Source organism: Anarrhichthys ocellatus, unplaced genomic scaffold (genome assembly GCF_004355925.1).
Source record: "Anarrhichthys ocellatus isolate YVR2014 unplaced genomic scaffold, GSC_Weel_1.0 scaffold10, whole genome shotgun sequence".
NCBI lineage: Eukaryota > Metazoa > Chordata > Actinopteri > Perciformes > Anarhichadidae > Anarrhichthys > Anarrhichthys ocellatus.
This window is the reverse complement of record NW_022280040.1, coordinates 5045594-5071134: the sequence shown is the minus strand read 5'-3', so window position 1 is coordinate 5071134 and position 25541 is coordinate 5045594. Positions and strand designations below refer to the sequence as shown.

Here is a 25541-nt window from a genome sequence, read left to right as displayed (position 1 = left end):
TTTTATAGCATAAAAGCTAAAGCACAAACAAACAAATCTACCCAGTTTTCTTAAGTTAGGACTCGTAGCCAAACAGGCGATAGTTTAGTGTTTTGTAATCCAGTAAAAAAAAAACAAATAGCTTTAGATGAAACTTAAGTTGATAACTGAGTATTAAAACATTGTGACAGTTTAAAACAAGGCCTCATATCATTTTTATGCTGTTTATTACGTCTTTTGAACACTAATAAACTCTTCTAAATTATTACACCTGAAGACAATCCCCTCCATAAAAACAGTATTAAGAGCATGACATTCAATTTCACAGCACTGTCTTTATCATTCCACAGCATGGATCCGTTTTCTTCACCCTCTGCCTCATACAGGAAAAAGCTTTGTGAGACAAAGAACACCAAGAAGCAGCACGAAAGCACCAAAGTTGAACACTGGGTCATTTGTTCTGAATATTATCAAGAAATCAAAATCTGGAGATTCAAGATCATCTCAGGCTCGTTTAGCAGTCGAAACAAAGATGTCCGGCTGCACTGTAGTTCTTGATCACCAAAAAAAGTTTGATAAACGATCTCTCGATAATATCCGTCACAACTGTCGGTGTCTTTTTTTTAAGCAGATTTAAAACCATGTCTGTACAGCTACAAGGCTCTGCTCATGCAGCCTCCATTGGTGTAAAAAGATCCCAGTTTATAACAATACCTAAGCAGGGAGGAGATACTGTAGTTCTGTATTTGAATATCAAGTAAAACATTTACGTATTGAGGATTTCTTTTTTTACATATTTAAGTGGCTAAACTGAAAAAGTGAATGTCTTACACTCGTCTTATATGAAATACATACAGACATTAAAGAAAACAAACCTTGACAGTTTCTTCACAACCAACGATGTGTGATGCCGTGACTCGAGGTGCTCATACATGAGATTCAGGTCATGATCACATCACACCTGGGGGGGTTATGGTTCTGAATGAACATCAGCACATATGTTATACTGTACATGTAGGCATTTATGTACTTCACTTCAGAAGGTATACTTGATGAACTCGGCAAAGGTAAGGTCACTTGAAACTACACACAGTATCACCTAATGGGCATTTTATGCGAGACAGAAAAAAAAGAAACAAAACGTTAGACAATGACATTTTCAGCCGACAGCTAAATGAGGAAATTCCCTTTCTCAACAAGGATGCCACCCCAACAAAACGCTCACTAATCAGACGCACATGCAAAGCTTCAACCAAATAGCACACCGTGGTGACGAGAGGTGGGAAGAAGGGAACAAAGGAAGGGACTAAACCTTTGGTTGACAGAAAGCTGTGAAGGCACATTAACATCTCCTAAATCCTTCAAAGTGGAGCACATTGCGTTGGCGTTTGTCACTTTAATGCTGTGTAATATTACTGATGCTGTAGAACTGGAAGTCAGGGAGGAACGTTCACAAAAGAAAAAACACGGGTGGTTGTTTAGCAGTTGGTTATCACTGTAGGCAAACACCGTCTCACGTAAAGTGTCAGAAGAAAAGGGCACCGATTCAACAGCCGGGGATCGGGTGTAATAAAGGACACGCGACAGGATTCCTGTAACACAAATACTTCTCTGGTGACACAGAAACCAAAAAGGGGAGAACTGAAAATGAAGGGAATCCAGGCACAAACACCTTACATGTTTGTTTTTTGTTCATTTCGGGTCCTAAATCTCAAAAAAAAAAACAAAAAAAAAAAAAACACTAGCCATACTGATACATGTTTAGGTATTAGACAAGAACTTTGAGTCCCGACAGAAGCCGTTTAATCCTGGAATGTTTTTGTACCATTTAAGAAGATGTAATCTCACTTAAATGAATTGACTGCTAGTACTGCAGGCGCATAATTAGAACTTGCAATTTTTAACCAGTCATAAATCAAACTGAAAGGTAATTGTTGCACTGTTTAGAATTCATCTTTTTACAGCTTCAAAACGGAGAGAAACCCACAGCTCTGGCATGAATAGATCTGTCAATCATCTGGGGAACGGAGAGAGAAAAAAGGTTCACACCCATGTTCTGAGTTCCTTGTGGCATGACTGACTTTTTCATGCTTTGACCAATTAGACCTTACAAGCCCCTCCAATCCAAAATCCTCTCTTTTCTACTAAGATACATCGGCGTTGGCCCTCGTTCATTTCATTTACTGGACTGGGAGCGGTAATCCAGATACTCTCTTCAGTGGAACACATTCTCCAAGTCTCCTCCCTGGATCCTACTTCACTGCTTTTGTTTTTTAAGGTCCATTTTTCCATTGCTCCACTACGAAATCCCCTCTTCCCCCCCTTCTCTCCCTCTCTGCACTAGGGTCCAACTGGCCCCGGCTGGAGAACTCATCATCTCCCCGAGTGGCTCTCAGGCCAGCGCTGCTGCAGCTCTGATTGCAGGCGCTGGTGCTAGCTGCCCACTTCAACATTCAAAACACTACTTGGTCCATTTTCACTCAACAAATACCCATTCACTGTAAATACAAACCATGTGTTCTGCTGAACACCTCTAGGTGCACATTATTCTAACTTGACACTGACCATACGTTTGGGGGAAAACAAAGCTGGATTCCCCCAAACTAGGAGACTTTCTTAAGACATATTGACCGTGGAAATAAACACCCAGATATCAAACAAAATACCTAGCATTTCTTTTACTAGCCGAAAGCAATTATTTTCTGGAAACCTTTTGCGAGTCCTCGAGGAAGAGGGCGTCTCCTAGCATGATGTATGTGTGCTGCAACCGCACAAACGCAACCCCTGGGTGACCCCTTAACTCATCCATTCCCTCCAGTGATAACTAATTCAGGAGCAGTGACATCATCCTCTGGACTGCCTACACTGGTCCTCCATTTCCCCCTCCCGGCTCCACAGAACTGGTGTGTGTTTGGAAGCTGCACTACTGCTGCTGCCCCCTCCTCCTTCCTCATCTCCAGAGAAACATCCCCTTTAGCATCAGCTGTCAGTCACACTCCAGCAGGGGGGCTGGGGGTGGGGGGGGGGGGGGGGGTAGTCTCCAGACAATGAGGGGAAAGTACTTTCTGACTCTTCACATGAACTCTGGACACATGGACAAACTCCCCCATCACTCATGAAGACCGTCTCTCTTTTGGGAGATAAGCAGTGGAAGCGCGAGGACACTTTTCCGTCCGTCTGCATGCACGCATGCAAAGTCGGCCCCCCTCTGTCTGCGATGCCTCGGCTTTTGTAACATTCACATGATATGGATACAGCAATATGTGAGACAAGCAGTTCTGTTGTACAAAAATAAATTTGAACAACCAAGTTTGACTTTGCACAAGAGGAGGAATCCTCCAAATCCTCCAAACCGCAGACGGCGGCGCGAGTGCGATATTGCAATCTCTACCACTATGATCCTAACAGAATTGTATCAATAAATATATTTTGGTCACTTAGTTTTTATTCATGATTAGCAGTTAGCAGGAGTCGTGGATTAGCGTGTCCACAATCATAAAAGAAAAAATGAAGACAGACAACGTAAAAATGAGTTGAAATGTCGACCTCTGTAGGCGAGTTTGTGAACATCTGAAGAATGCCACAGACGGGTGGTTGTTGTGAATTGGACAGTTAAAAGTCATCACATTTTTTTAAAAGAAAATGTTAAAAAAAAGATTATATATTATCAACAAAAACAAAAAAAGGGGAAACTAAGGGCAACTCTAATAGATATCAAGGTGGAAATAAATGGCATTGCCTATGACCTAACACATCTGGATAATTTAAAATAGGCGACCGAGAAGTCTGTAGTCAACTCAAGTCCATAGTCTTTTTGTCTCCCCCTTCCGTTCCTCCGTGTGTCTCCCATACCTCCTCTTGGAATGCTCACAAATCGGGCATTTAAGTCCTGATGATGTGTTAAAGTCCTCAGGCTTGGAGTTTAAATGTTAGTGTGTGTGTTCTGGCGTAAGGATCTGTATGTATATATCGGGATGCAGTTGCTGTATAGGTGTGTGTGCGCACGTGGAAGAGTGTGTGTGTGTGTGCGTGTGCGTGTAACAGAGGGATCAGGAGGCAGCCAGGGCCTTGATCAGGTACAGTTTGTCTCCCTGCTCACTGGTAAAGATGGGGGCCTTTTTGTAGTGTTCAACAAGCTCTTCCATAGAGTTGAACTTGCGCTGTCCAATGCAGTAAAGGCTTTCTTTCATCTGCACTTTGAAATGCTTGTTCTTACTCTGCGCCTTCAGGGAGATGGAGAAGTCGTTTGGCTGTGAAAAGAAAAGGAAATATAAGTTTATATGATCAGTGGTTAGACGGTGTTTAAAAGATGTCTTTCTCCTGAGTCAAGGCGCCTTTAGACTGTGCAACAACAATCATGTATGTTTATTGTAGCATTTATAGCAGTAGTCACATTGTGAGAATGTGGTCCTGAATTTCAGATACTGTTGCCAAAGCTCCAAATAAAGCAATCTAGGTCCACGGTTTTGGACCGACGACCACAGATTTTACCATTTTCATCTCAGACAGCCCAAACCACACAGTGTAAAGGTGCCTTACTGCTGTAAACCATGTACAATACATCGGTAACGCTGCGTAGGCTACTGACCGATGACTCGCTGTCTCGGATGAGAAAGTCCCCCTCTACCCCTCTCTGGTTGAGGGCCACCTCCGCCTGGTGGCGCGTCACCTTTCCGTAGTACCACTCTTTCCCCGCGAAGCGCCCGGTGCCTGAGGGCGAGATGTAGTCACAGTCGGGTGTGGGCGGCCCAGCAGGCCCTGCTGCGGATTTATGGGAGGCGGAGTCCAGCACCGTGACGTAGTTTTTAGGCACCAAGCCCAGTTGTCCGTCGGCTTTGCGACACTTCCACCACTCCGGATCGTTTTCTGGCTTCTCCACGACCTCCATCACCTCGCCTTTCTCAAAGTTAAGCTCCTCGTCGTTGCCCGAGCTGAAAGGGTAGAGCGCCTGAACCGTGTGCAGCACTCTGTTCCCGTTCGTGGTGCTGTTCACCACGGCCGCCAGCTTCTCCGTTAGCGATCCAGCCGGGTCTCCGAGCCCACCCATGCCCCCTCCTCCCGCCGTCCCATCCATGTCTTCTGTCACATAGTTGGACGGAAACCAGCCAGACCGCCCGCTGTAGCTACCGCGCCACCAGCCGTCGCTGCACTTCTCCATCACCACGACCCGTGTGCTTTTCACCAGGGACAGCTCGTCCTCGCGCTCTGCTGTGTAGCTGAACTTGACCAAGGCGGGCAGGTTGAGGTCGTACAGCCGCTCGCCGTTATCTTCGGCCATTCCGGTGTCTGCGTTGGAGGCCGTGTCTCTCATCCCCCCCTTTCTGCTCTTCACCTTCCCAATTCCTAGAGGAAATAACCAAAGAAATAGTTAACAGAGAAAACAGCATTATCTACTTTAAAATTAAGTGAATCAGGTTTGGAAGGTAATTAGAAGGCACACAGACCTTTAGGTTTTCTTGTGTAAATTAAAACGTAAGTCACAATTTTACTAAAACAAGTCCCGGGAATTCACATTTTCACACCCTTCCATTGATGTGGAACAAGTCTCAACAGAAAAAAAAAACAACAATACACACACATCATTAAAAGACACTCCTGGAAATTTAAGGGAGGAGTAAAAAATCTCAGACAAATACCAGGCAGCGATAATAAGCATTAGGGAGGGTGGGTAAGTAGGGCTAAAATCATTCCCTTTCCACATTTACAGTGGCCTAACCGCCCACACTCCAAATCCAGATACATTCTTGGGGATTAGGCCTATAGGTGCTGAGGAAACAAAAAAAGCAATGCTACTGTGGTTGAGAAAAAAAAAAATTGGAGTGGGTTGAAAACTTGTTTTGGCATGGGCCTATAAATCCTGTGGAAACTAAAAAAATGTACAAAGCACTGCTACCTAACACTGGAATGAACAAAAAACAACATGACTTGAACTCTGTGAGCAAAAAGGCTCAGTCCCATTTCATTGTTGCTAATCACCTTGGCTGCCCTGACACCTGTGGCCTCGCTTGCACAGCAGCTGGATACCAAATTCTGTCCCACTTCTGCAACCGCTCCAGCATTTAGCTCCACTTCCTCCCCTCTGTCCACACGTCTCTTCCCCCCCCCACTACCCTCCAAGCATCCCACTGAGCTGACCGTTTGATTCAGGCAAGGAGAGCGGATGAAGAAAAGGGCATATTTATCAAGTCTTTATCAACCGTGGTCAAGCAAGGAACGTGCTTTTCCTTTCGGTTTGCAGTCTTAATGTCAGCCAGTCACACAGGGAATGACCACAGGGTGAATTATATCATATTTGCAGTCGACCTTTTGGCAACTCTGAACAGCCCAGAGGCTTACAGAAGGGGGATTACCGAGCCCTTTAGCCTTTCTCTCGGTTATGGAGCCCAGACGCCGAGCTGTTGCAGGCCGGTGGCCATCGCCTTACTGGACAATAATTTCCAGTTGGCAGCCTGGCATGCTAACAGTTGTATGAAACATGTGTAGCTAGCAGTGGACACAGTGGCGAGGTCACAACTTCTTCTAACTTTCCACGTTTACCAGAAAGCAGCTCAAATAATCACAGCTTGATCCGTTCGTATAATCCTTGTAGAAAGAAAAACAGAGCAGTCCACCATGTTGCTGGTTCTTGCAAAACTAATTCAACATTACTGGTAATTGTCACAGATCTACGGCCAGACTGATGATGTAGGCAAACCAAAGCAGAGACAGATCCCGACACCAGACGCAGTGAGCAAACCAAAAGTAGTGACTATTTCTGATTACGTTTGCAAGGCTATTGCTTGCATAATCAAAAGCCAGCTGGGTGAAATTATATAGGAAGGTAGGGTGTAGTCTTCAGGATAGTGCGTGTTTGTTTTCCGAGCGAGGAACGTGACTAATTTGTCACAACGCCACTGAATCTGCTTCACCACAGATAAATTGGCACTGGAACGTGTCCGTGACTCAAGGAGCGCAGACAAATTTCATGGTAGTGCTGAGAGTCCAACGTCAAATTGCTTCCAGGTAGAACCTGTTATTAGTCACACCACTGTAGATAACTACAGACTCCAGACAGGGTGCTGATGTCTGTACGTGGAGGTTAGGTCTACTTATGTCTCTGTGGAGTCTTAAGAACTTCAAGACAAAAACAAAAACATCTACATATAATATAGATCAGTTTCATATCGATGAAATGGCCAAATTAGTAAATTCCCCAAACTCTGGCTTATAAATGTACACACACATTAACAACACAAACTACTCGCTCGTCGTCGATGTTTAAAATGTGTCACATGTTGAGGAAGAAGAACATGTTCCCGCAGGTGCAAGCCCCAGAATGTGTTCTGTGCACAGTTGGAAATGACCTAGTTAGCTCCAAGCAAAGGTTAGGGGTCAACCCTGCATAAATAAATGAACTTTTATCTCCAGCTGAGAGCGGGGACAACTGAGAGCTTATATTTTATCTCTCTGGCCAGGTATAACAGCCCTTATCAGTGTCCCTGTCAGGGATTTTATTTGCCGCTTAATACACACGAACACTTTGCATTAAAAAAAGATCAGAGTCCGGGGCCACTGCGTTTGACTAGATGCTCAATCTAAGCTGAGGTATTAAAGGGAAGTTGGCATGTGCCTGTACATCAGGTAGATGATACGGAGAGAAGATAAGAAGTGCCCATCGGTCCTGCTGCTGGAGGTTAATTGCTGAGAATTCTCTCAGGTGGCAGCAAACAAACAACCGAGTTAATGCCTTCTTTTATAATTTAGCAGAGGCTCTTATCTTGCAGGGCTCAGCATGGTAATGCTTAAGGGCAAGGCCACTGTCTTCAATGGTGGACTTCAGCTGCATTTTGCTTAACTGGTGGTAACCGATTTTGGGGAGCACTTCCTGGATATTCTGCCAGGTTAGTAGGGCGGTTTAGTTGTGCTTTGGTTCAACCAAAATGTCATTGGTTGGACAATCGCTGGAGCTACTTTCTACAGGAGAAAAGCGCTTCTTAATCATTTAAATGATTTCTTATTATAACAAATTACTTATTGTTAAAATCTTAACACTTCCTGTTAATATCAAATTATTTTCAGGGTTGGAGGAACGTTTATGTGGGATTGTGAGAGCAGGAGGGAGAGTTCATGTCTTTAATGAAGGGTTACTTGTTTTGGAACAATACGCCTGTTTATTTAGCCTAGATCTTCCTACTACTGGTGGTGGGGGAGAAAGAAAGCACTCTGGACATCTCCAGCTGTAGCTGCGCCTAGTGGGAGGAGCTCCGAGGAGCGCCTCAGAGAGCCCCGTGGGGCCCGTGTCTCAGTCCTGACAAGTGTTCAACTATAATGCATAAAATAAGGCAGTTCTGGTGGTTGACAACAGCCCTACAGGTTTTAAGTTAAAAAAGCAGATCTTTGGACCTTTAAATATACCAACCTCTAGAAACCATGTCCAGTGGGAGGCTTAATGTTTGAGGGAAACACATTCAACTGCAAACAAGAGGAGTGATCTGGTGAATGGGGTGCCAAGTAATAAGCGTAAAATGCCAAACTGTACATCTAGAAAAGAAGTATGGAGAAAAACAGTACGACTAAATCAGCACAACTCGACATTGTTTGAGGACTTGCACAGAAAATTTGAAATACTTTCTGATCGTCTTTACATTTCTAGAAAGAATTATCTGGAATTAGCGCAATAATTATAATGCAATATGCACATGTATTCATTGTAATTTCCTTCCAGCACTGCATATGGTATGAAAGTTACAATGACGGGGCAGTCTTGAGGTGAAGCACTTCAGACAGACACGACATCAGCTGTTGTGACGGACACATCACATCACTGGTCGTTATCAGGACTGAAGCCGTGAATCTTTAATCATGGGACCGTCCATCTTAACAGCAGACCACAGTACTGTCCAGGCCTCCCAGCTTCACCATAACACAACCACTTGAGGAGTAAATAGCCAGTCAATAACTAACAGAATGTGCCTAATCTGTGCACAAATGCTGCATCATCTAATGGGTCCTGCACATAAAACACTAAGACAAACTAACAACCCCAACTCCTCCCTAGCGGAGGGAAGCACAGTCCTCACTTCCACTCCCCACCTGAAAGCAAAGCTGAATAATGCGTCGATACAAATGTGGTAGCTGAGCGCTTCCCCTGAAACCCACACACCATGCCGCTAATGTTACTTAAGAAAAGGTCCTCAAGACAGAAGAGGAATTGATAAGTAAAATGCACTGGAAACTTTTCTGTTTTGATGTCAGATGCTTTTTCCTGTGCATTTCCCGAGAAAAGAAAGCAGAGGAAGGAAATCATGTCGTGTGAGATGGCAGTAGCTCACTGCAAACAATGACAAAGACCTTCACGCGCATATATCAAACCCTCAAAACTTCACTTTTTGTTTACAGATGAGGTGCACCAGCAGGAGGAGAAGAAAGTGCTGGGGAGTGTGTTTGGCTACCAGTGACAGAGAGGAACTAGTTCTGTTTTTTAACTCTGGCCTCCCTACGCTGGCTGGCTGTCCATTGTCTGCCCGGGCCCTTTCGACCCCTCGGCTTCCCTCCATTCCAGGGCTCTTCCTCTGAGGACGACAACACCCCGCGTCAGGCTGTCTGAACATCCCTGTACTTGAACAGAACACGACGACTGGGACAAGTTCAACAGCAGTGAAACGCTCTGTAGAGCCAAACACGTTTTAAACGTTCTGGTAATCAGGTCAGTACGACACTGGCGAGTCCCTTCCACATCCTGAAGCCTGTCCTCTGTGGCAATTTAAACTCTTGACAACAATGTGTCACTCGCTTTCTACGGAAATGTGACGCAACACAGCAGCTCTCAGACATATGGTTCAGTGTGGGACTTACACAATAAATGTAATGACACTGTGCGCAGACATAACGAGTGAGTCAAACTGACTAAAGGGAACGTACACGAGAGCGAGTCGTGTTCTTCAATGGGATTGGTTTGGGGTGTCTTTTAAGGACACGGCTTCGAATCAAGCTGCTAACATGGCTGACTGATAGCGGCACAGGAAACATCCAAAGCTCTTTCAACTTCAGCCGTCTGAGACATCAAAAGCAGGCAGCCGTCAGTCGCTGAGATGGAGCAGAGGGAGGGATGGAGGCGCAGTGCTCCATTTGGTTTACAGCTCTGGGCGGTAGAGAGACTGCCAAGTAGAACCCTTCCTGCTAGTAAAACAAGGTGGTTGTATTTATTCCAGCAATTATTTACGTTATTTCCTGAAATCATGCTGAACCTCTACTCTGGTGACCCAAATTTAAATAACATGGCTTGGGTTCCCCTCTCGCTCCCAACTGAAGCAACAGATGTCATGATAACTTTAGAAGAGCATCAGGTCTGGTGGCCCCTCTGGGATCAGTCTAATGACAGAGCCGAGTGTCGTTTACAATGTGTTGATACATTTGACACTTGACTTTAAGACATTAATGTTTTTCTACAAAACAATTTTTCTAAAAAGAGACACATTTTGTAAATATTGTCTAAAGACAAACCACAAATGGCAAAACTTTGAGTTGCAATCTGAAATTAACGGATCCAAAAAAGAAAACAAGACTACAAAACTGACCCACAATGCCAGTTTTCAGTCCCTGACATTTTAAAACTCTTCACATCTCTACTTTTCATTCATTAACAGAAAAGTATTGATGTTCACTAGCCAGCTCTACTCAACAATGACTCAGGATAGGTATTGCTAAACTCAAAACAAAATAATCCTCCTTTGCTGGAACCAGCAAATGATCATTTATTTATTATTATTGATTAACTTTCTGTCGATCCACTAGTGTATTAGGCAACTATTAGGTTCGATGTACAAGGGGAGTTGCGCTGTAGCAGCTCCACTGTTTTCTACCAACATGTTTACAGTGCTTGCAAGTTTCAAACCACTGCTCACTTCCTGTTAGGCAGTTCTTAATGGCAGAAGACACAGGAAAACAAAAGATGAGTGGACAGCTTCACGGGCAAAAAACATCTTAAGGTGACTTAAGTGACGTTGACAACTCTCCCGCCAATCTTGTAATTATAATTATGTCTTTTGCCTTTTCTTGTCTGGGAACAGTGAACAGCGGTTTTGGAGAAAAGAAGCGGGAGTTGGAAAGCAGGAGCGAGCGACAAGAGACTGCCAGAAAGTCAAACAGACACACAATGATTCAACTTCCTTCTGACTCCTCACTTCCTCTCTGGCCTGCACTTCTCCAACGCTCAGGGAGAAATGTGGCTCAAATTAGAGTTTCCGCTCGCTGGGGAGGCTGAGAAACAGGAAAACAGAGGGAGGGGAGCGAGAGAGAGGAGACCAACAGCTCTCAGTTTACACAAGCAAAAAGGTTTGTTAGCTCATCTCTATGTTCTTCTCAGCCCTTTGCACTCTCTGGATTCTTTACAAGCAGACACACACAAGTAGGGAGATAGACAGAGACAGGAGATACCACTCAACAGTTACAAGGTGAGATTACAGCATGGGTGTGCACCAGGGCCTTTTGAAAAAGTGTGTCAGCGTGGCTGTAAAGTATCCGCCGCCCACGGAGCTGCCGGCGTAATGACATTCCTCTGATAACCGAGCGAGGTGCGGGAGATGGGAGCCCGGGTCCCATCAATCAGCAGAGACCTCTTGCTCCTCTCAGTACAATGACGATAGTGTTCTACATGAGCACCCCGCGTCCCTTCAACTGTAGCTCATGACTGGCAGTGGGGTGGAGGAGGGAGACCCTCCCAGAATGAGCGAGCTCGCCCTGAGGGTAGTATAAAAGAAAACAGACTTCGGCTATGTCTTGAGATATTCCTAAACAGGGTGGAGAGAGGGAGGGGGGGGGGGGGGTCTTCAAGCATGATAATGCAATCCACCAAGTTGCAGCCCACTCACTAGGACAAATGCTAGAAAAAATTGGGAGTAGGATTACTGTGTGTGTGTGTGTGTGTGTTGAAAAGAAAGACATAATGATTGCTGAGGCAATTACAGGCTTCGGCTCAGCAGAAGGCTTCTCAAGAGCATATCCACCCAGTCTTTGCAGCCGGAAAAGGCTATTAAGACATTCTCTCTCCCTCTACCAGCACGACATGTTAGCACAGAAATCTCTGTCTGCTCGCTCTAAATATAACACATTAATTTGGCTGACCTGAAGCTGAAACCGACTTACAACCCAAAATGATAAAAACAGAGTATGATGAAAGAAAACCGGGACAACAGCTCCTGCAGTCACGAGAAAAAAGAAACCGCTCAAACTTCAGACAAAAGCTCTCAACACCGCTTGGAAAACAGCAAAACAAGGAGCTACAGAAGACGAAGAAAGTGAAAAACTCACGAAAGAAATGTTTGAATAGGTTAGCCATGTCCATTTTGGGCTCGCTGTCTCTCCCGGCCCCTGCTCCCTTCCCACTGCAGCTGTAGAGTTATTCCATGTGAACACCCAGAGAGCTGGGCGGATAGCGGAGCAAGGGCGGCCCACTCCATGACCATGTGGTCGGTCTTAGCCAATGAGAGGGCGGATAGAGAGGCCTCCGGTGTAGCTCTGGAAGGCAGAGTACAGAGGCCTCATGGAAAAGGGTAAGAAGTAGGGAGGGAGGGGGCTGAAGCTCAGACTCGGAGAAAGAAAAAAAAGATAAAAGAAGAGAGGTATAGGGAAAGCAAAGGATCCATTCCATCAACATCAAGCAGCAGATTGGTGTTTCTAGGAGGGTAGTGATCGGAAAAATACACTCAGTGAGGATCCGAGGGGACGCTGCACAACGGCTGAGTGAGTCAGTGAGTGCTCTGCGTCACATGACTGCAGTTGTTTGTAGAGACACACTCATAACTTTACAACAAACCCAGGAAACATGAGTCCTCAAACACACACACACACACACACACACGAAGACACCACTCCACACCCAGCAACGGGCTTGTTTAAAAAAAACAAAAAAATAAAAAAAAAACTTTTTTTCCTCCCACATAACATATGGAAGTGTAGTCATCGGGCTGTTTCTCTTATTGTTCTCCCACACATGTAGAAGAAAAACACAAACCACACACAACAATCCTCTAGTTAAAACGTCTTCAATCTACTTTCAGCTCATTAAAAAAGGGACAAATGAAATTGACGTCTTTACAAGCTTTCTGATTGTACTAGTGTTTAACAAGGCTCACATTTGCCTGAACTCATGATTTACATTAGTCCTTGTTTTATTGTGTTTATGTGTGAGTGAGACCTGAGCCGTGCAGCTGTTCACCTGAGGTTATTTCATCAATGGATGTAGTGACAGGCGGGAAGTTGTTAGGAAGCCCAACAACACGGAGGCACGCGCACAGACACAGTGCAGACTAAATGTGCAGCAGTTAAACAATTTACAGGATTGAGTCAAGAAATAACTCAAAGGAAACATCTTGTAAATTAAAGTCAGTGTTATCAGGACTTAAAGTACAAAAAAAGAGCCATATAAGCTCTATTTATTTAAAAAAAAAAAAAACTGTTAGAATATTTCCTCTGAGTATTTCAGTACTTCAGTACTCGAACATCACCAGTCTCCTCTCACCACAAACAATACACACACACAAACACACTGTGCAGCTAACAGGAAGAGGCGGTTCACATGTCCAACAGATAAGTGTTTTGCAAACACTGCAGCGTGTGATACAGTTACAAACTGATGACACACTTCTGATTAGAAGTACCCAGAACACCCACATTCTGTAAATCCCTCTGTGCAAGTAAAAGTCACTTTAGCAGCGGGGCTTCCTCACAGCGGGTCACCCCACGCAGAAAGAAGTCATAATCACCACATCAAATCAGCAGAAGAGATGAGGCTACCTCTTTGTCGGTTTTACAAGTGTGGTTTGATGTTATGTGTTTATTAAATGGGCCGTAACAACAGGTCCCACAATTAGAATAAACGACAATACACGGAGTAAAAAGAGCTGCATTATATCACAACATATGGCATTTTTCTAAATACTCAATTTAATGTCAATATCACGCAGGCCTTTAAGTTCCTGTAGCGACTGCTGTTGTACAACTTTAAATCTAATGGCCTAACTACACCAACACACATGGTGATCCCATCATGCTCCTAACTTAGACAATGATGCCTTACAGAGTAGAACCAGTGGAGATTAGTGTGAAAAGCAGCAGAAACTGAAGATAAGACATTTTAGAAAACGCATAAGAGAAATGAGCGAAACGCGAAATCGTAGGCAAACAGAATACCAGGCGATCTGGATGCCAGTGGTCAGTGTGTGTGTGTATGTGTGTGTGTGTGTGTGTGTATCCCAAATTGTCATGAATGCCTGTCATCTAGAAGAATCAAGCTAAAACAAATGGCAACCTTGGCTTACATACACAGTCACATGTGGCAGTACAAGGCCCTCGGCAAATAGCAGTGCTCAGAAATATTACTGCTGTGTTGACAGCAGACATCACCTGTGTCGTATCAATTCTGGTAAAAAGGGCAAGAGATATTTTGAAAAAGTCATCGTCAACCTCCAAAAACAAAAAACATATGAAATCAAAGTAATGTAAAGCAGCCTTACCTGCGCAAACGTCTCCAAGATCAATAAGTAAAAACGGCACATTAGATTAGACACTACACTCTATACACACCCCAATCAGATAATAAAGCTCGAGTACAAGTGTGCTGTGAGAGGAAAGTAGCTCTCAGCATTTCAACCAATCACACATCAACCTACGACCCTCTTCCTGTGGAGGCCGTTACTGTAGACAGTACATTAGATACCACAACAATGTGGTCACAAACAAACTGGGGTAGTGCTGGCCTAGATAAACGACGCTCTCTGATGCGACTCCATTTACAATACCCAATTGTGTATGAAACACAAAGCAAGTCAGTCTCTATCAAAAAGATCTTATGAGTGGGTGAAGATATATAAATGTTTAGGGTGCAAATACAGGTTAACTGGAATCGTGTGAGCTCCTGAAAAACAAATAAACAGACTTGAGAGCTTATCAAACCATCGCAAGTTGAAATTAAACCCTTGCAAAGTGAATAAAGCAGAAGTGTTGCGTTTTACCAAGCGTGTCTTTGAGATTCTTGACAATAGAAGCTTTCCTGGCACTGTTTTTCCTCTCCACATAGTTGGACGGCACAAAGCCTGTTTTGTTGGTGGCATTTCGAACCCTCCACCAGGATTTGGAGTCGTCGAGGAGCCAGAGGCGCTCGTTTTTCTTTATGTCCAGCTCCTGGTCCTGCTGGGCCATGTAGTCGAACTTGGCGATCACAATCACCTCGTCCGTCATCTTGCACTCAGTATACTGGAGGGGAGAGAGGAGAAGAAAAGGAACGGCTGTCAGGGTGGCTAGAATGAATATATATACAAACTAAGAAATGAACTACAAAATAAATATGTGTATCTTTACAAATCCTCCATCTGAACTGACATATCTCACTCTATGTGCCGTTTGCTCCAGACACAATGATTAGGTAAGAGACACGCCAAAAGTAAATTCAGTGTGTTTGAATATAGGTAGCGGTACCTGTACTGCATCAAAGCTGACAACTTCAAGGGCTCCGATACTTCTCTGTAGACCTAGGGACAGAACAGAGACAATGCAGGAGAATTACTAACAGACTCTTCTCAAAGATGTCTTACTAATATCTGTATTTATGTTTAAGACACTTAAAGGTCACTCTATGTGGTACTGTACTGACGATATTTGCATGTCAAGCTGTGGACAGTGTTGTGCAAATACACTCCAGCTAGCCTTGAAGAAATGCCAGCTACCATTTCCACAGTTTAGTCTCTTCAGATATCATTTCCCCAGACCAATTGTACTCTTGAAATAACAGATGTAAATGACCATTCTTTTCAGTCTTCAACACTGCCAGCTGCCAGAGAGGATAGAGCACAATCCCTCAGTATCCACATTCTTCATACATTTACAGAGGGGACGATTATTTCCTCCCAGAAGAAGTCCAACGATTGTCCACTGTGTGAGGAATCAAGCACGAATCTGTTGAGCCAGAAGGATGCAAAGATTACTGTAATAGGGAAGTAAAGAAGAGGAGGCACTGTGCGTCAGCAGTGAGGCGACGTCAGCAAGTGAAGCTCTCACTGAGCACTAATGATGTAGGATAAGGCCAATAAATATTCCTGTGTGTGCACCCTATGCAAATGCTGCGATTATGTGAACCGCATTACAAGCGTGGCACCATTGTTTGCAATGTTAGCTTATCACAAGAGCTTTCAAGCTCCTCGAGCATTTTTAAAATGATGATTTGGGAGTACGGATGCACAATCAAAACTTGTCTGTGTTCAACAATAACCGCATTCACAACAACTGGTCTTATGACCCGTGTAGCCACCGGCGCATCCACGCTTAGGTGAATACTGCAGCACTTGAGGAGTCGGGCACTTCTGAAGCTGCCCTGATGTCATGAGAGTGGAAGGAGTCTCACCCCCGACTGACTGACTTCAGGGACCAGACACTGACCTCATTGATTGAGAGCTCTTGGTTTGTATTTGAAGCAGCAGTGTATAGGTTTCAGCTCCAGCTGGCCTTGAGATGGGCCCAGAACCTGATCTTAGGCAAACATAAGGAGCCAAGCTAAACTTTCAGCGCGATTAGCCAAGGGGAGTAAAATAAACAGTAAATAAGTATAGGCTTTAACATTATTTATGCTTTTCTGGAGAAAACGTCACGATGTTGGGATGGTTCATGAAAGGTGGATAAGACCATGACAAGAGCCGAAAGCTAAAATGCAATATAAAGACCCCAAACTGTCTCTGCATTTCATACAAATTTTAAGGGGGACACCTGTGGTCTGGGCTATTTTTCCCCCATGTTGGGTGTTTTAGACTTTGTTTACCAAAAAGCATTAGGGTGTATAGTGTGGTTTATCTCAAGGCATGTTATTGGTTGCTCCTTTTCCATGTCTAATGAAATTAATGAACACCGGGAACACGCTGGGGAGCGGCACACAAAAACAAAGAGCGGATTTACTTTCCTCGAGTGCTGCCTCTTTCACCAAGACAAAAGGCAACAATCCCTCCACTCTCTGGGCTGGATACACGTCTGCCAAAGAGGCTGACAAGTGTGTATATGTGCTCCTTCTCCATTTACAACATCCCTCCCTTAGCATCTTCCATTTTAAACTCTCCCTGCCAGTGCATGAACGAATCATCAATGTAGGAATAACCCTTTTCCCACATTCACTTAGTACACTGCATTTTTTTTTTTTTTAAAACTACCATCACCCCCACATCTAGGGTGGCTGCTGCTCACTAAGAGCACATCGACACCGCAGTGACTTACGATACTGCAGATGTGAGGGAGGATCAAAACGTTGGGCGACAGATGCTCTGAGCTAAACGCGCAGCTGCAGACTGAGCCGAGGCCGCTCGCTACTCCAGAGCACTAAACACGAGGTCAGATAGGTCAAACCTCTCAAATGGTGTCATATACACAGTGGAGCTCCGTTTACCCTGCTGCCTGGCAGAATTAAACAGGTAGCCCCATCCATCACCAACCCCACAGAGCACATTAAATACCAGAGCAAAGTTCAGCTAGTCTGACCAAAATCTGATCATTTTTGTGCTTCCATTCGTTTTTAGCTCTTTCTCAAACATAATCAACGCTTCTCTTAAAACAAACAATTTCATGCGTTTACCGTTTAAGCAAACAACACAGAATTAGATTTATAGCAGCATTTCGTGATCCTGAAAACAGACCACGGTGGGACCCAGAAGGCAACAAGTACAGGGTCATCTTCCTGTCATAGGTCAGTTTGATGATTTAGGATTCAGGAATGGTACAATACAAAAACTCAATACAGTATGTAATGAGTAACCGTGTAGATGCAAGCATCCAGTCCAACTCTGAAAATAACTTTGGTACCAGACATAAAGCAAAAACAGGATCTGTATGCACGAGCCGTGTGGTCGTCAACAAGGCCGACTAGACCACATAGAGCGGTAGACAAGGTGGTCAAATCTGGTGGCCAGTGGTAACTTCAGGGTTTTCCCAGCTAACTGTGGCTGCAACTTCTACTCTGCCTCCTTTGCAATATGCAAAACAGAAAGGGACCAAAAGAATGTTGATATTTTGTTTTTAACTGTACAATAAATGACGTCAATTTAAGCTGGTACTTCCTTTAGTTGCATCACAATAAACGCGTTCCTGAGGTTGAGCAGCTGAAGGCATTATATTTGCATTAATATTATCTTATCAGCTGACTTCATTACAGCTCCCATAACACGGGAATGAGCAAACATACTGATTACTATGGTAGGAGAACACCAAATGTGTTAACTTAACAGCTGTATATTTGATTAAATCTGCAAGTCCGCTACTTAGCATTTTCATTATCAATTAAACTGTGGATTATACTTTTGACAAATCAATCAATACTGCAGAAATACTGAGTTTACACCGACTGAGAAGACTTAAAATGTTGATTTAGAATTTGAATGGCAACGTTTAGAATTAGGAATATGCTTAAAACTATTTGCCCTCATAGCTAACTGTTAACTACTGAATACAAAGCTGATAGAGTGGGCCTTATCTACCGCAACAGCAGCAGTTGTGAGCCAGTGACAGCACCACCAGTGTTACTATCAGTCATCCACTCATGTTCTCAAGAGTGCCAACACTGGTCACAACTGTTTCCCATCAGCACAAGATCCCTTACCCAAATCTGGCTCCGTTATCTTTATCAGCTAAAAATAAATTAGGGTAGAAATAAAATGTAAGGAGGCTTAAGGAACACTGCAAGCCACAAACCACAACAACTGCACATCGGTGGTGTAATCGAGATGCAGTTTGCAACTTTGCGAAGTTACTATGAAACAACACTGACATGACTTGCCCACATCCTGCAGTCTACAGCTGCTGCCACAACCCCATGACACAAGTGGAGATCTAGTGAAAGAGCAACTCCAGTGGCCTGTGTGGTAATACATGACATGGGGATACAACACTAGAGGTATGCATTAGAAGCAAAGAACAGGAATAGGAATGATATTTCAGTGAATGGTTGTGACTTAAACCAGACTGACAGGTTCTATATAAAAAATGAAGTCACAACAACTGGATACCGGATAATGTAAACAAGCCTGAAAGAAGAATTATGGATCCGTGTCTCTCTTCGCTGTGGGACCAAATAGCGCCACTAATCGACAGGATTGCTGAGGCACTGAGACAGCAACAGCATGAGCTCACAGAGGCAGACAGAGTAACCTAATCCCTGTGACAGCCTGCTAAAATCACAGCCTCTGCTGCCTTCTGGAATGTGCTCTGTATGCTCACCGCTCACTCAGCCCCTCTGGCACTGCTGCACTTCCGCCAACTTACACCAAAACTCACAATTTTGCCCACACTGTAGGTTTCACGATCGGACCGTGCAGGACGGCGATGGACTGACGAATATGCGCCGTGTACTTTTTTTCCACAGCAACTAAAAACCCATGAGACTGCAACTCATCCCAGCTGTCCTAGATTCTCTCAAAACAAAACAGAAGCACAGCAGCAAAGGGTCATGGGAGACTTGGCAGGCCAGCTGTGGGACAGGAAGTGTGGACACAAGGGTGACCGGATGATGGGAAAGTGATGCAATCTGACAGAGTGCATGCTTGACCTCTGAGTTCAGATAACTTATCTTTGCCTTGCATTGATGCATGTAATGCACCTCAATTAGGAGAATTAAGAACCAATTTAAAATAGTTAATGAGTTGCTGGAAGGAAATATGATGTTCCCCAATAAAGAACTGCATTATTCCAGTATCATATTAAAACCGAATTAAGGACAGCCGGGCTTCTAGTGTTTTGGGCTAAGCCTATACGCTCAAGACTGTGTGAAAGCATTTGGTTATCCACCCCTCAGGATCACCCTCAGCAGTTGGGAATGGCCTAAAATAGACTGGTTCATGTCCTTTGAGAATCGCCAGAGATTTGCTCTCATAGCAACAACCAACACCAAATGTTTCAAGCTTTCTTTTTGGCCAACATCACATCAGAAGGCTGTGAGAAGCGTACACGGATGCCATCATTTGAAATATGTTGGACAGCAATTCAGCCACAAAATCTAGAGGAATCTCATCCAAACGATAAACCGCATTTATTGCTCTAGAGCTGCAAGTAGTGAACTTTAAACACAGACTATTCAAATCTATAGTATCAATCTTTTATCACATACCCATATTCTGATAGACTGGGCACCAAATCATAAGTTATTCGCTGGTAAATTTGACAATCGTAATAGATAAGGCAAAATACAGAAACATAGCTGAAAAGTGTTTTCACTTCCCTATTTTCACTTCCCAGTTTGCTACGACTGCATATTACTCTCTAGCCCACAGAGACATGGCATTGGTGAACTGACTTGCCATTTTTGTGGCTGGAAAAGGATGAGATGACCTTTTTTTGTGAAATTTTGGAATGGTGAGAGCGACTCAACATTAAAAAGGGATGACACAAACAGGAGAAAAGCGGTGGCTTCACAGAGTCTCTTAGAGAATGCTTGCTGGAAAAAGAAAAGACAGATCTTCACTAGTAAGGAAATCATTGATCTGCATCGGCCCTTGAAAGCCTGATCAAAGCACCCCCATCATACACTACCAACAAATTACATAACCAAAGTGCTTGTAGGAAACATGTGCTACAACAGGCTAAGTTTAGAAATAAGGCCACTGCATTAGTATTTGCTAAATAAGTCGAATTGAAGCAGGCTCACACTATCTAATTATTACCGTCCAGAATTTACACTAAATTAGTTTAATGTCGTCTACAACTGGCATTAGCAGCAGCCTACCAACGTGAAAACACTAACGTCCTCTGTTAGTAAATACACACCAGAACATAATACCTCCATGTAAGAAAGGATCTACTTCCTCAGACCCCACCTACATCAGCAGACCCTACACATCCGCATCCACGCCCTGCTAGTTGCTGGAGTTGCCAGTTGTTCTGGGTGGCCCGTTTGCTTATAGCTACCAGGTCCACTGATGGCCACATCCAAGCAATCTGGGATCAAGGCAACAACAAAATAAACCTCCAGGTTACCTCACCAACTCTGAGAGCTCCAGGGGATTCCCCCGATGACTAATCCAAGTTTAAAAAGCAGGACGATTCCTAGCATCAAGTACTCCTGTACAGTAAATGTGTTGCGGTTTGGTTTTGTGCTGCGTCAGGCAACTTTAAACTACTAGTAGCATTAAGGAGTCAGTAAAAGAGACAATCTGGCGATGCACTGTAGCCGTACACCTGCTGCAAGTGTAGCATTCTGGAAAAAAGGTATTGTTGCAGTCAAAAAAGATCATTTGTAAACCGCAAGATAATAATACCCGGCAGCCTGTGTCAGAGAGATGAAATGGATATATTAGCTTCCTCTTAGTCTTCCTACATCCTGGCAAATATGAGCCTTAGGGTGCTGTCACAATAGGACTAAACAAGCCACTTGGGACAGAAGTCTGGGAGGGCCACGTGTTGGGACTTGTGAGAGCATCTTGAGAGCGGGAAGCATTCCAGATTGCACGGTGATGCCACAAAAAAAAAAAAAATCTGGGGTCTGCAAAAAACCAACAAGATGTTTGACAGGAGAGACGAGACAAACATCCTCACCTCTGTGCTGCCTGACTGACAAGCAGCAGACATAGAGCAATACGACCAAAATGGTCTTTCATGGTACACATTATATCACCGTATTTAAGAAATGGATTTAATACCCATACCGTACTTCATCACATTGTATCATTTTATTTTCCTATTTAAATCTTCCACATGAACAAAACAACTGTCTCACATGTGACAACACTTAAAAACAAAAGACTCAAAACTGTCAAACTAAACTTAAGTGGAAGCTTTAAGGTTCCCGAGATCAATCATTTCAAATGTTACAGGTTCTGAAAAGAAAAAAAAGGCAGCAAATATAACTTTTAGAGATCCTTTATCCCATTTTTTGCCACTGATCCTTTATCCCACTAATTGCCGATCATTAATGATCCATATTTAGCAGATACAGATCCCTTTGTTGTTTGATAGCCGGTCTACAAGGCTCCAAGGCTTCTTTGCCAGCTTCACAAAAACCATTTCAACCGCTCTCAAGTCATTGTAAACCATCACAAATTATAAATGTTATTCTTTTACTTTGTTATAGTAACTTATAGTTCAAAATTCAAATAAGAACATATTGTATCATTATGGAGTAAAACAAATCGTCATTTGTAGTTTTAATGATGTATTGTTAGCTGCTTAAAAGTAGTGTAAACTGGTCATAATTCACTCTAATATCTATAACATCTCCTTCAAAAAAACAGATTTATTAAAGTTTCTCACCAACATTACATTTTACGAGATTAACTAAAAAATAATTAATAATTTGATGGATGCCGTTATCACATTAAAAAAAACAAATTGTACACAGTACTATACTTTTTAAATCGTACACTCCTACATATTTTTGCCAAAAATACAGTCTTACAATAGAGATATATGAAGAGAACCATTTAAAGGTTTGAATGGTTCCACCAATGTTGATGACAGAACCACTGAGTAAAATTCCTCAGAGGACACTGGTAGAGTGAAGTATACCAGTAGGCACACCTGTTGTTGGTTCAACAAATTCACAATTGTATTTTTAGTCATGGATTCACAACCAATTCTGTCATCACGATGAGAGCTGCATGTTGCAAATACACACACAAACCACAGAAAGAAAAACACTGAACCATAATGAACTAATGGAGAAAAAACACCACTGAAACTGCACTCTTCTTTCCTCCAAATGAGGAAGTCATATCATTTACTCCAAATGAGAAATGATAGCAGATATTTTAACCGCACATAGCCTACAACCGTGAAGTTTTGCAGAAGTGAAGAGAAAGGTCATCACACCAAAGAGCTTGATAACTTTGCTTTAGTGTGCTTTAACTGTTGAGCTGAGATTCCTTTTATTTTCTACTTTCTTCACCTTATTGCACCTGACAAAAGGCAGTTATTTTTTCAGCATGTGACCTTGGTTAACACAGAAAGTACCTTTCCTGTTGGCTGACTTGGCTGACATACCTACATGTATGAGCAGTCATGAAAATGAGGAAATGGAAGAGAGCATATGCAATAACTGAGATTATAACACAATTACGAAAAAAAATCCCCATTTTTTCTCAACTTCAATAGAAACCAAAAGCCACGTAAATACATTAGAGTCCTTGGCTTGTCATCTGACATGGGAAATTTTCAGCCACATTAGATTTTTTGCCTATCACAAAAATGCACAGTTGGTATTTTCCCCTATAGGCTGTGAGGACACAGATTTGGCTGCTTGAGGCCACTGGTAGCACATAGCAGGCACTGAGAAAGAGGCAAGGGCAGGAAAAGGGACCTCATCACTGCATATCCATATGATTATACTGTCATAACATGAAGAAATGGCATTGTTAGAGGGTCACAGGAGCTATAAATAAGACAGATTAAGTAAAGACGGCCACATCACTGTAGTATCAACATGCATAGCTGAATACTGAAAGCTTTACTTCAGGGGGAGTCCTGGATCCTGGTGTGCAAGACCTGGCATTGGATGGACGCAAATGTTCTCTATGGGTCTCCTAATAGCCATTTTCACATGTTTTACAAATTGGCCTCAATGCTCAAGAGCATATATCAGCCTTCAAGCAAATTGGACCTATTGACTCCCACTGAGAACAGAGCAACAGCAGACCAAATGTCCCCCCCCCCCTCTCACCTCCATGCAACCTTAATGAGAGACTGAAGAGGTCCGTCAGTGTGACAATAATTACAGAAACTAGACTATTCAGCAGCTGCAAAGAAGCCCTTTGGCATTTGGTGAAGACACACATGCTACCCCCCTTAAATCATTCACATCAAACTAACCACACATCTCCACATTAATATCTGGTATCTAAGTATTGTAACACGGCACACAAACATAAGAGCTTGCCAACAATTATACAGCGTTATCGCCCATTGTGCAGCTGAAGCATGACGTTTAGTCTGGCTTTGGTTGTGTAAGGTAGAAACAATGTTAGGAGATATGCAAAGGGAGCAATTATCTAACATTTTGCCGCAAAACAGAAATGGTTTCACATGCACAGTACACTTGGTTACCTATTAATGGTAGATGAAACTTAACAGACATTTTCCTTCAAGTATGCAGCTTCTGTCTTTGAATTGGGAGCTGAATTTATAAATCCTTTGACAGATTATTTACTCATTTTTCAATTAAAAACATATTCCTCGGTACCAGCTTCTCCAATGTGAAGATTTGCTGGTTATCTCTGGTTTATATCGTTGTAAACATAATACATAAGATATCTGAAGCCATCCCCTTAGAGTCTGCTAAACTGAGATGGACATCTTTCATCTCATAGGATACAATTAACTGTTAAAATAAAACATAGATAAACAAATAATGAAAACGATTCCTAATTCCAATGCATCACCCAAATGCCATATTAGTAGGCAAGGAAGAGGCTGGCTACAGTAACAATTTGTGTGTGTAACAAGAGTAACGTTACAGGGAATCATAAGTTAATTATAGGGAATGTCTCCATCGTGACAATGACCAAGCTGGGTTAAATCACTGCACAACAACTCAAGCTTGATTACTTTAACGTTAAATCAAAAATACAAACAATGGGACTCAGTGACTGCAGTCACTTAGACTATACTGTGGCTACCGTTTAGGCGACCTCTCCATTTACAATCTCAGAAATAAAAAAAAGCGTTAACGTGGTGCCAAGTGTAGCTACATGCAGAGGTTGTGCCGCAGTTTTATCTGTGCGTTCATCTTGTAACTTAAGCTTGAAAGTGTATCACGCTATCTTAACTTGGCTAACGTTCTCCTGGCAAAGAAATTTCCCCCAAAAATGCTTTATAATGGTTACAAATAACTCGGTTACAGCCAAACTAACCGCTAGCCAGCTTGGGTAACCGTATGTTGGCCATGTTGGCAAGGCGACAGACGGGTTTTGTCTGGGTTAACGGTTAGCCGTCGTGACTTGTATCGTTACTCGGTGAATTCAAGGATAGCGCGAGCTAGCCTGTAACCGTTAGCGCTCGTGAGAAACGTTAGTGTGGTAGCCTGGATCAGATAGCTTTACCGTCAGTGGCAAGTCAGAATCATACCACGTCTTACCTGATTGCTGATGACTACCTCTTCTTGTGTCCTTTAATAAATATTCAATGTCTACAAGCGTCACGCAAATGGTAACGAGGAGCCTTGCTAGCGGCCGGTTATTTTTTTCCACTCCGACATGCTAGCCTAGCTGATGAGACGATGTGCCCCGTTGGAATAGCATTTCTATATCAAAGCATGTCATTGCTGGGTAGCTAGGCTAACTAGCAGCAGCCTCACAAGCTGTTCAGATTTCAGGTTCCGCCCACTTGCATCCAATTGGCTGCGGAGAAATCGGCTCTGCAATGATTGGACCACAGCGCAGTCAGTCTATCACACTGCAGCTGCTGATGTTTTATATTACCATTAGCATCCATCAAGATTTTCGCCTTGAGAGGCTAAAAAGTCAACCTAATCACTGCTATACAAGAAACGTGTGTGAAAAGAGAGATATACAGATGTATGTTTTTATTTTATACTCAAAGTGGCAATCCTTAAGATTTCTTTCCTGGTTGAT

At 43.2% G+C, this 25541-nt stretch overlaps 1 protein-coding gene across 2 annotated transcripts; it reads right to left on the bottom strand.

Annotated features, from left to right (window-relative positions):
* Positions 1–189: 189 nt before the first annotated feature.
* On the bottom strand, positions 190–25077 carry nck1b (NCK adaptor protein 1b). Of its 2 annotated transcripts, XM_031849894.1 has the most exons (5): positions 25046–25077; positions 15433–15485; positions 14970–15210; positions 4568–5322; positions 190–4229 (listed from the first exon to the last, which is right to left on the bottom strand). In XM_031849894.1, exons 3-5 carry the CDS (start codon positions 15193–15195, stop codon positions 4029–4031), a joined length of 1182 nt encoding a protein of 393 aa, XP_031705754.1. In that variant the 5' UTR covers positions 15196–15210; positions 15433–15485; positions 25046–25077; the 3' UTR covers positions 190–4028. The 2 variants fall into 2 exon arrangements, with proteins under 2 accessions (XP_031705754.1, XP_031705755.1); XM_031849895.1 differs by lacking the exons at positions 14970–15210; positions 15433–15485; positions 25046–25077 and adding an exon at positions 12268–14911.
* Positions 25078–25541: the final 464 nt, after the last annotated feature.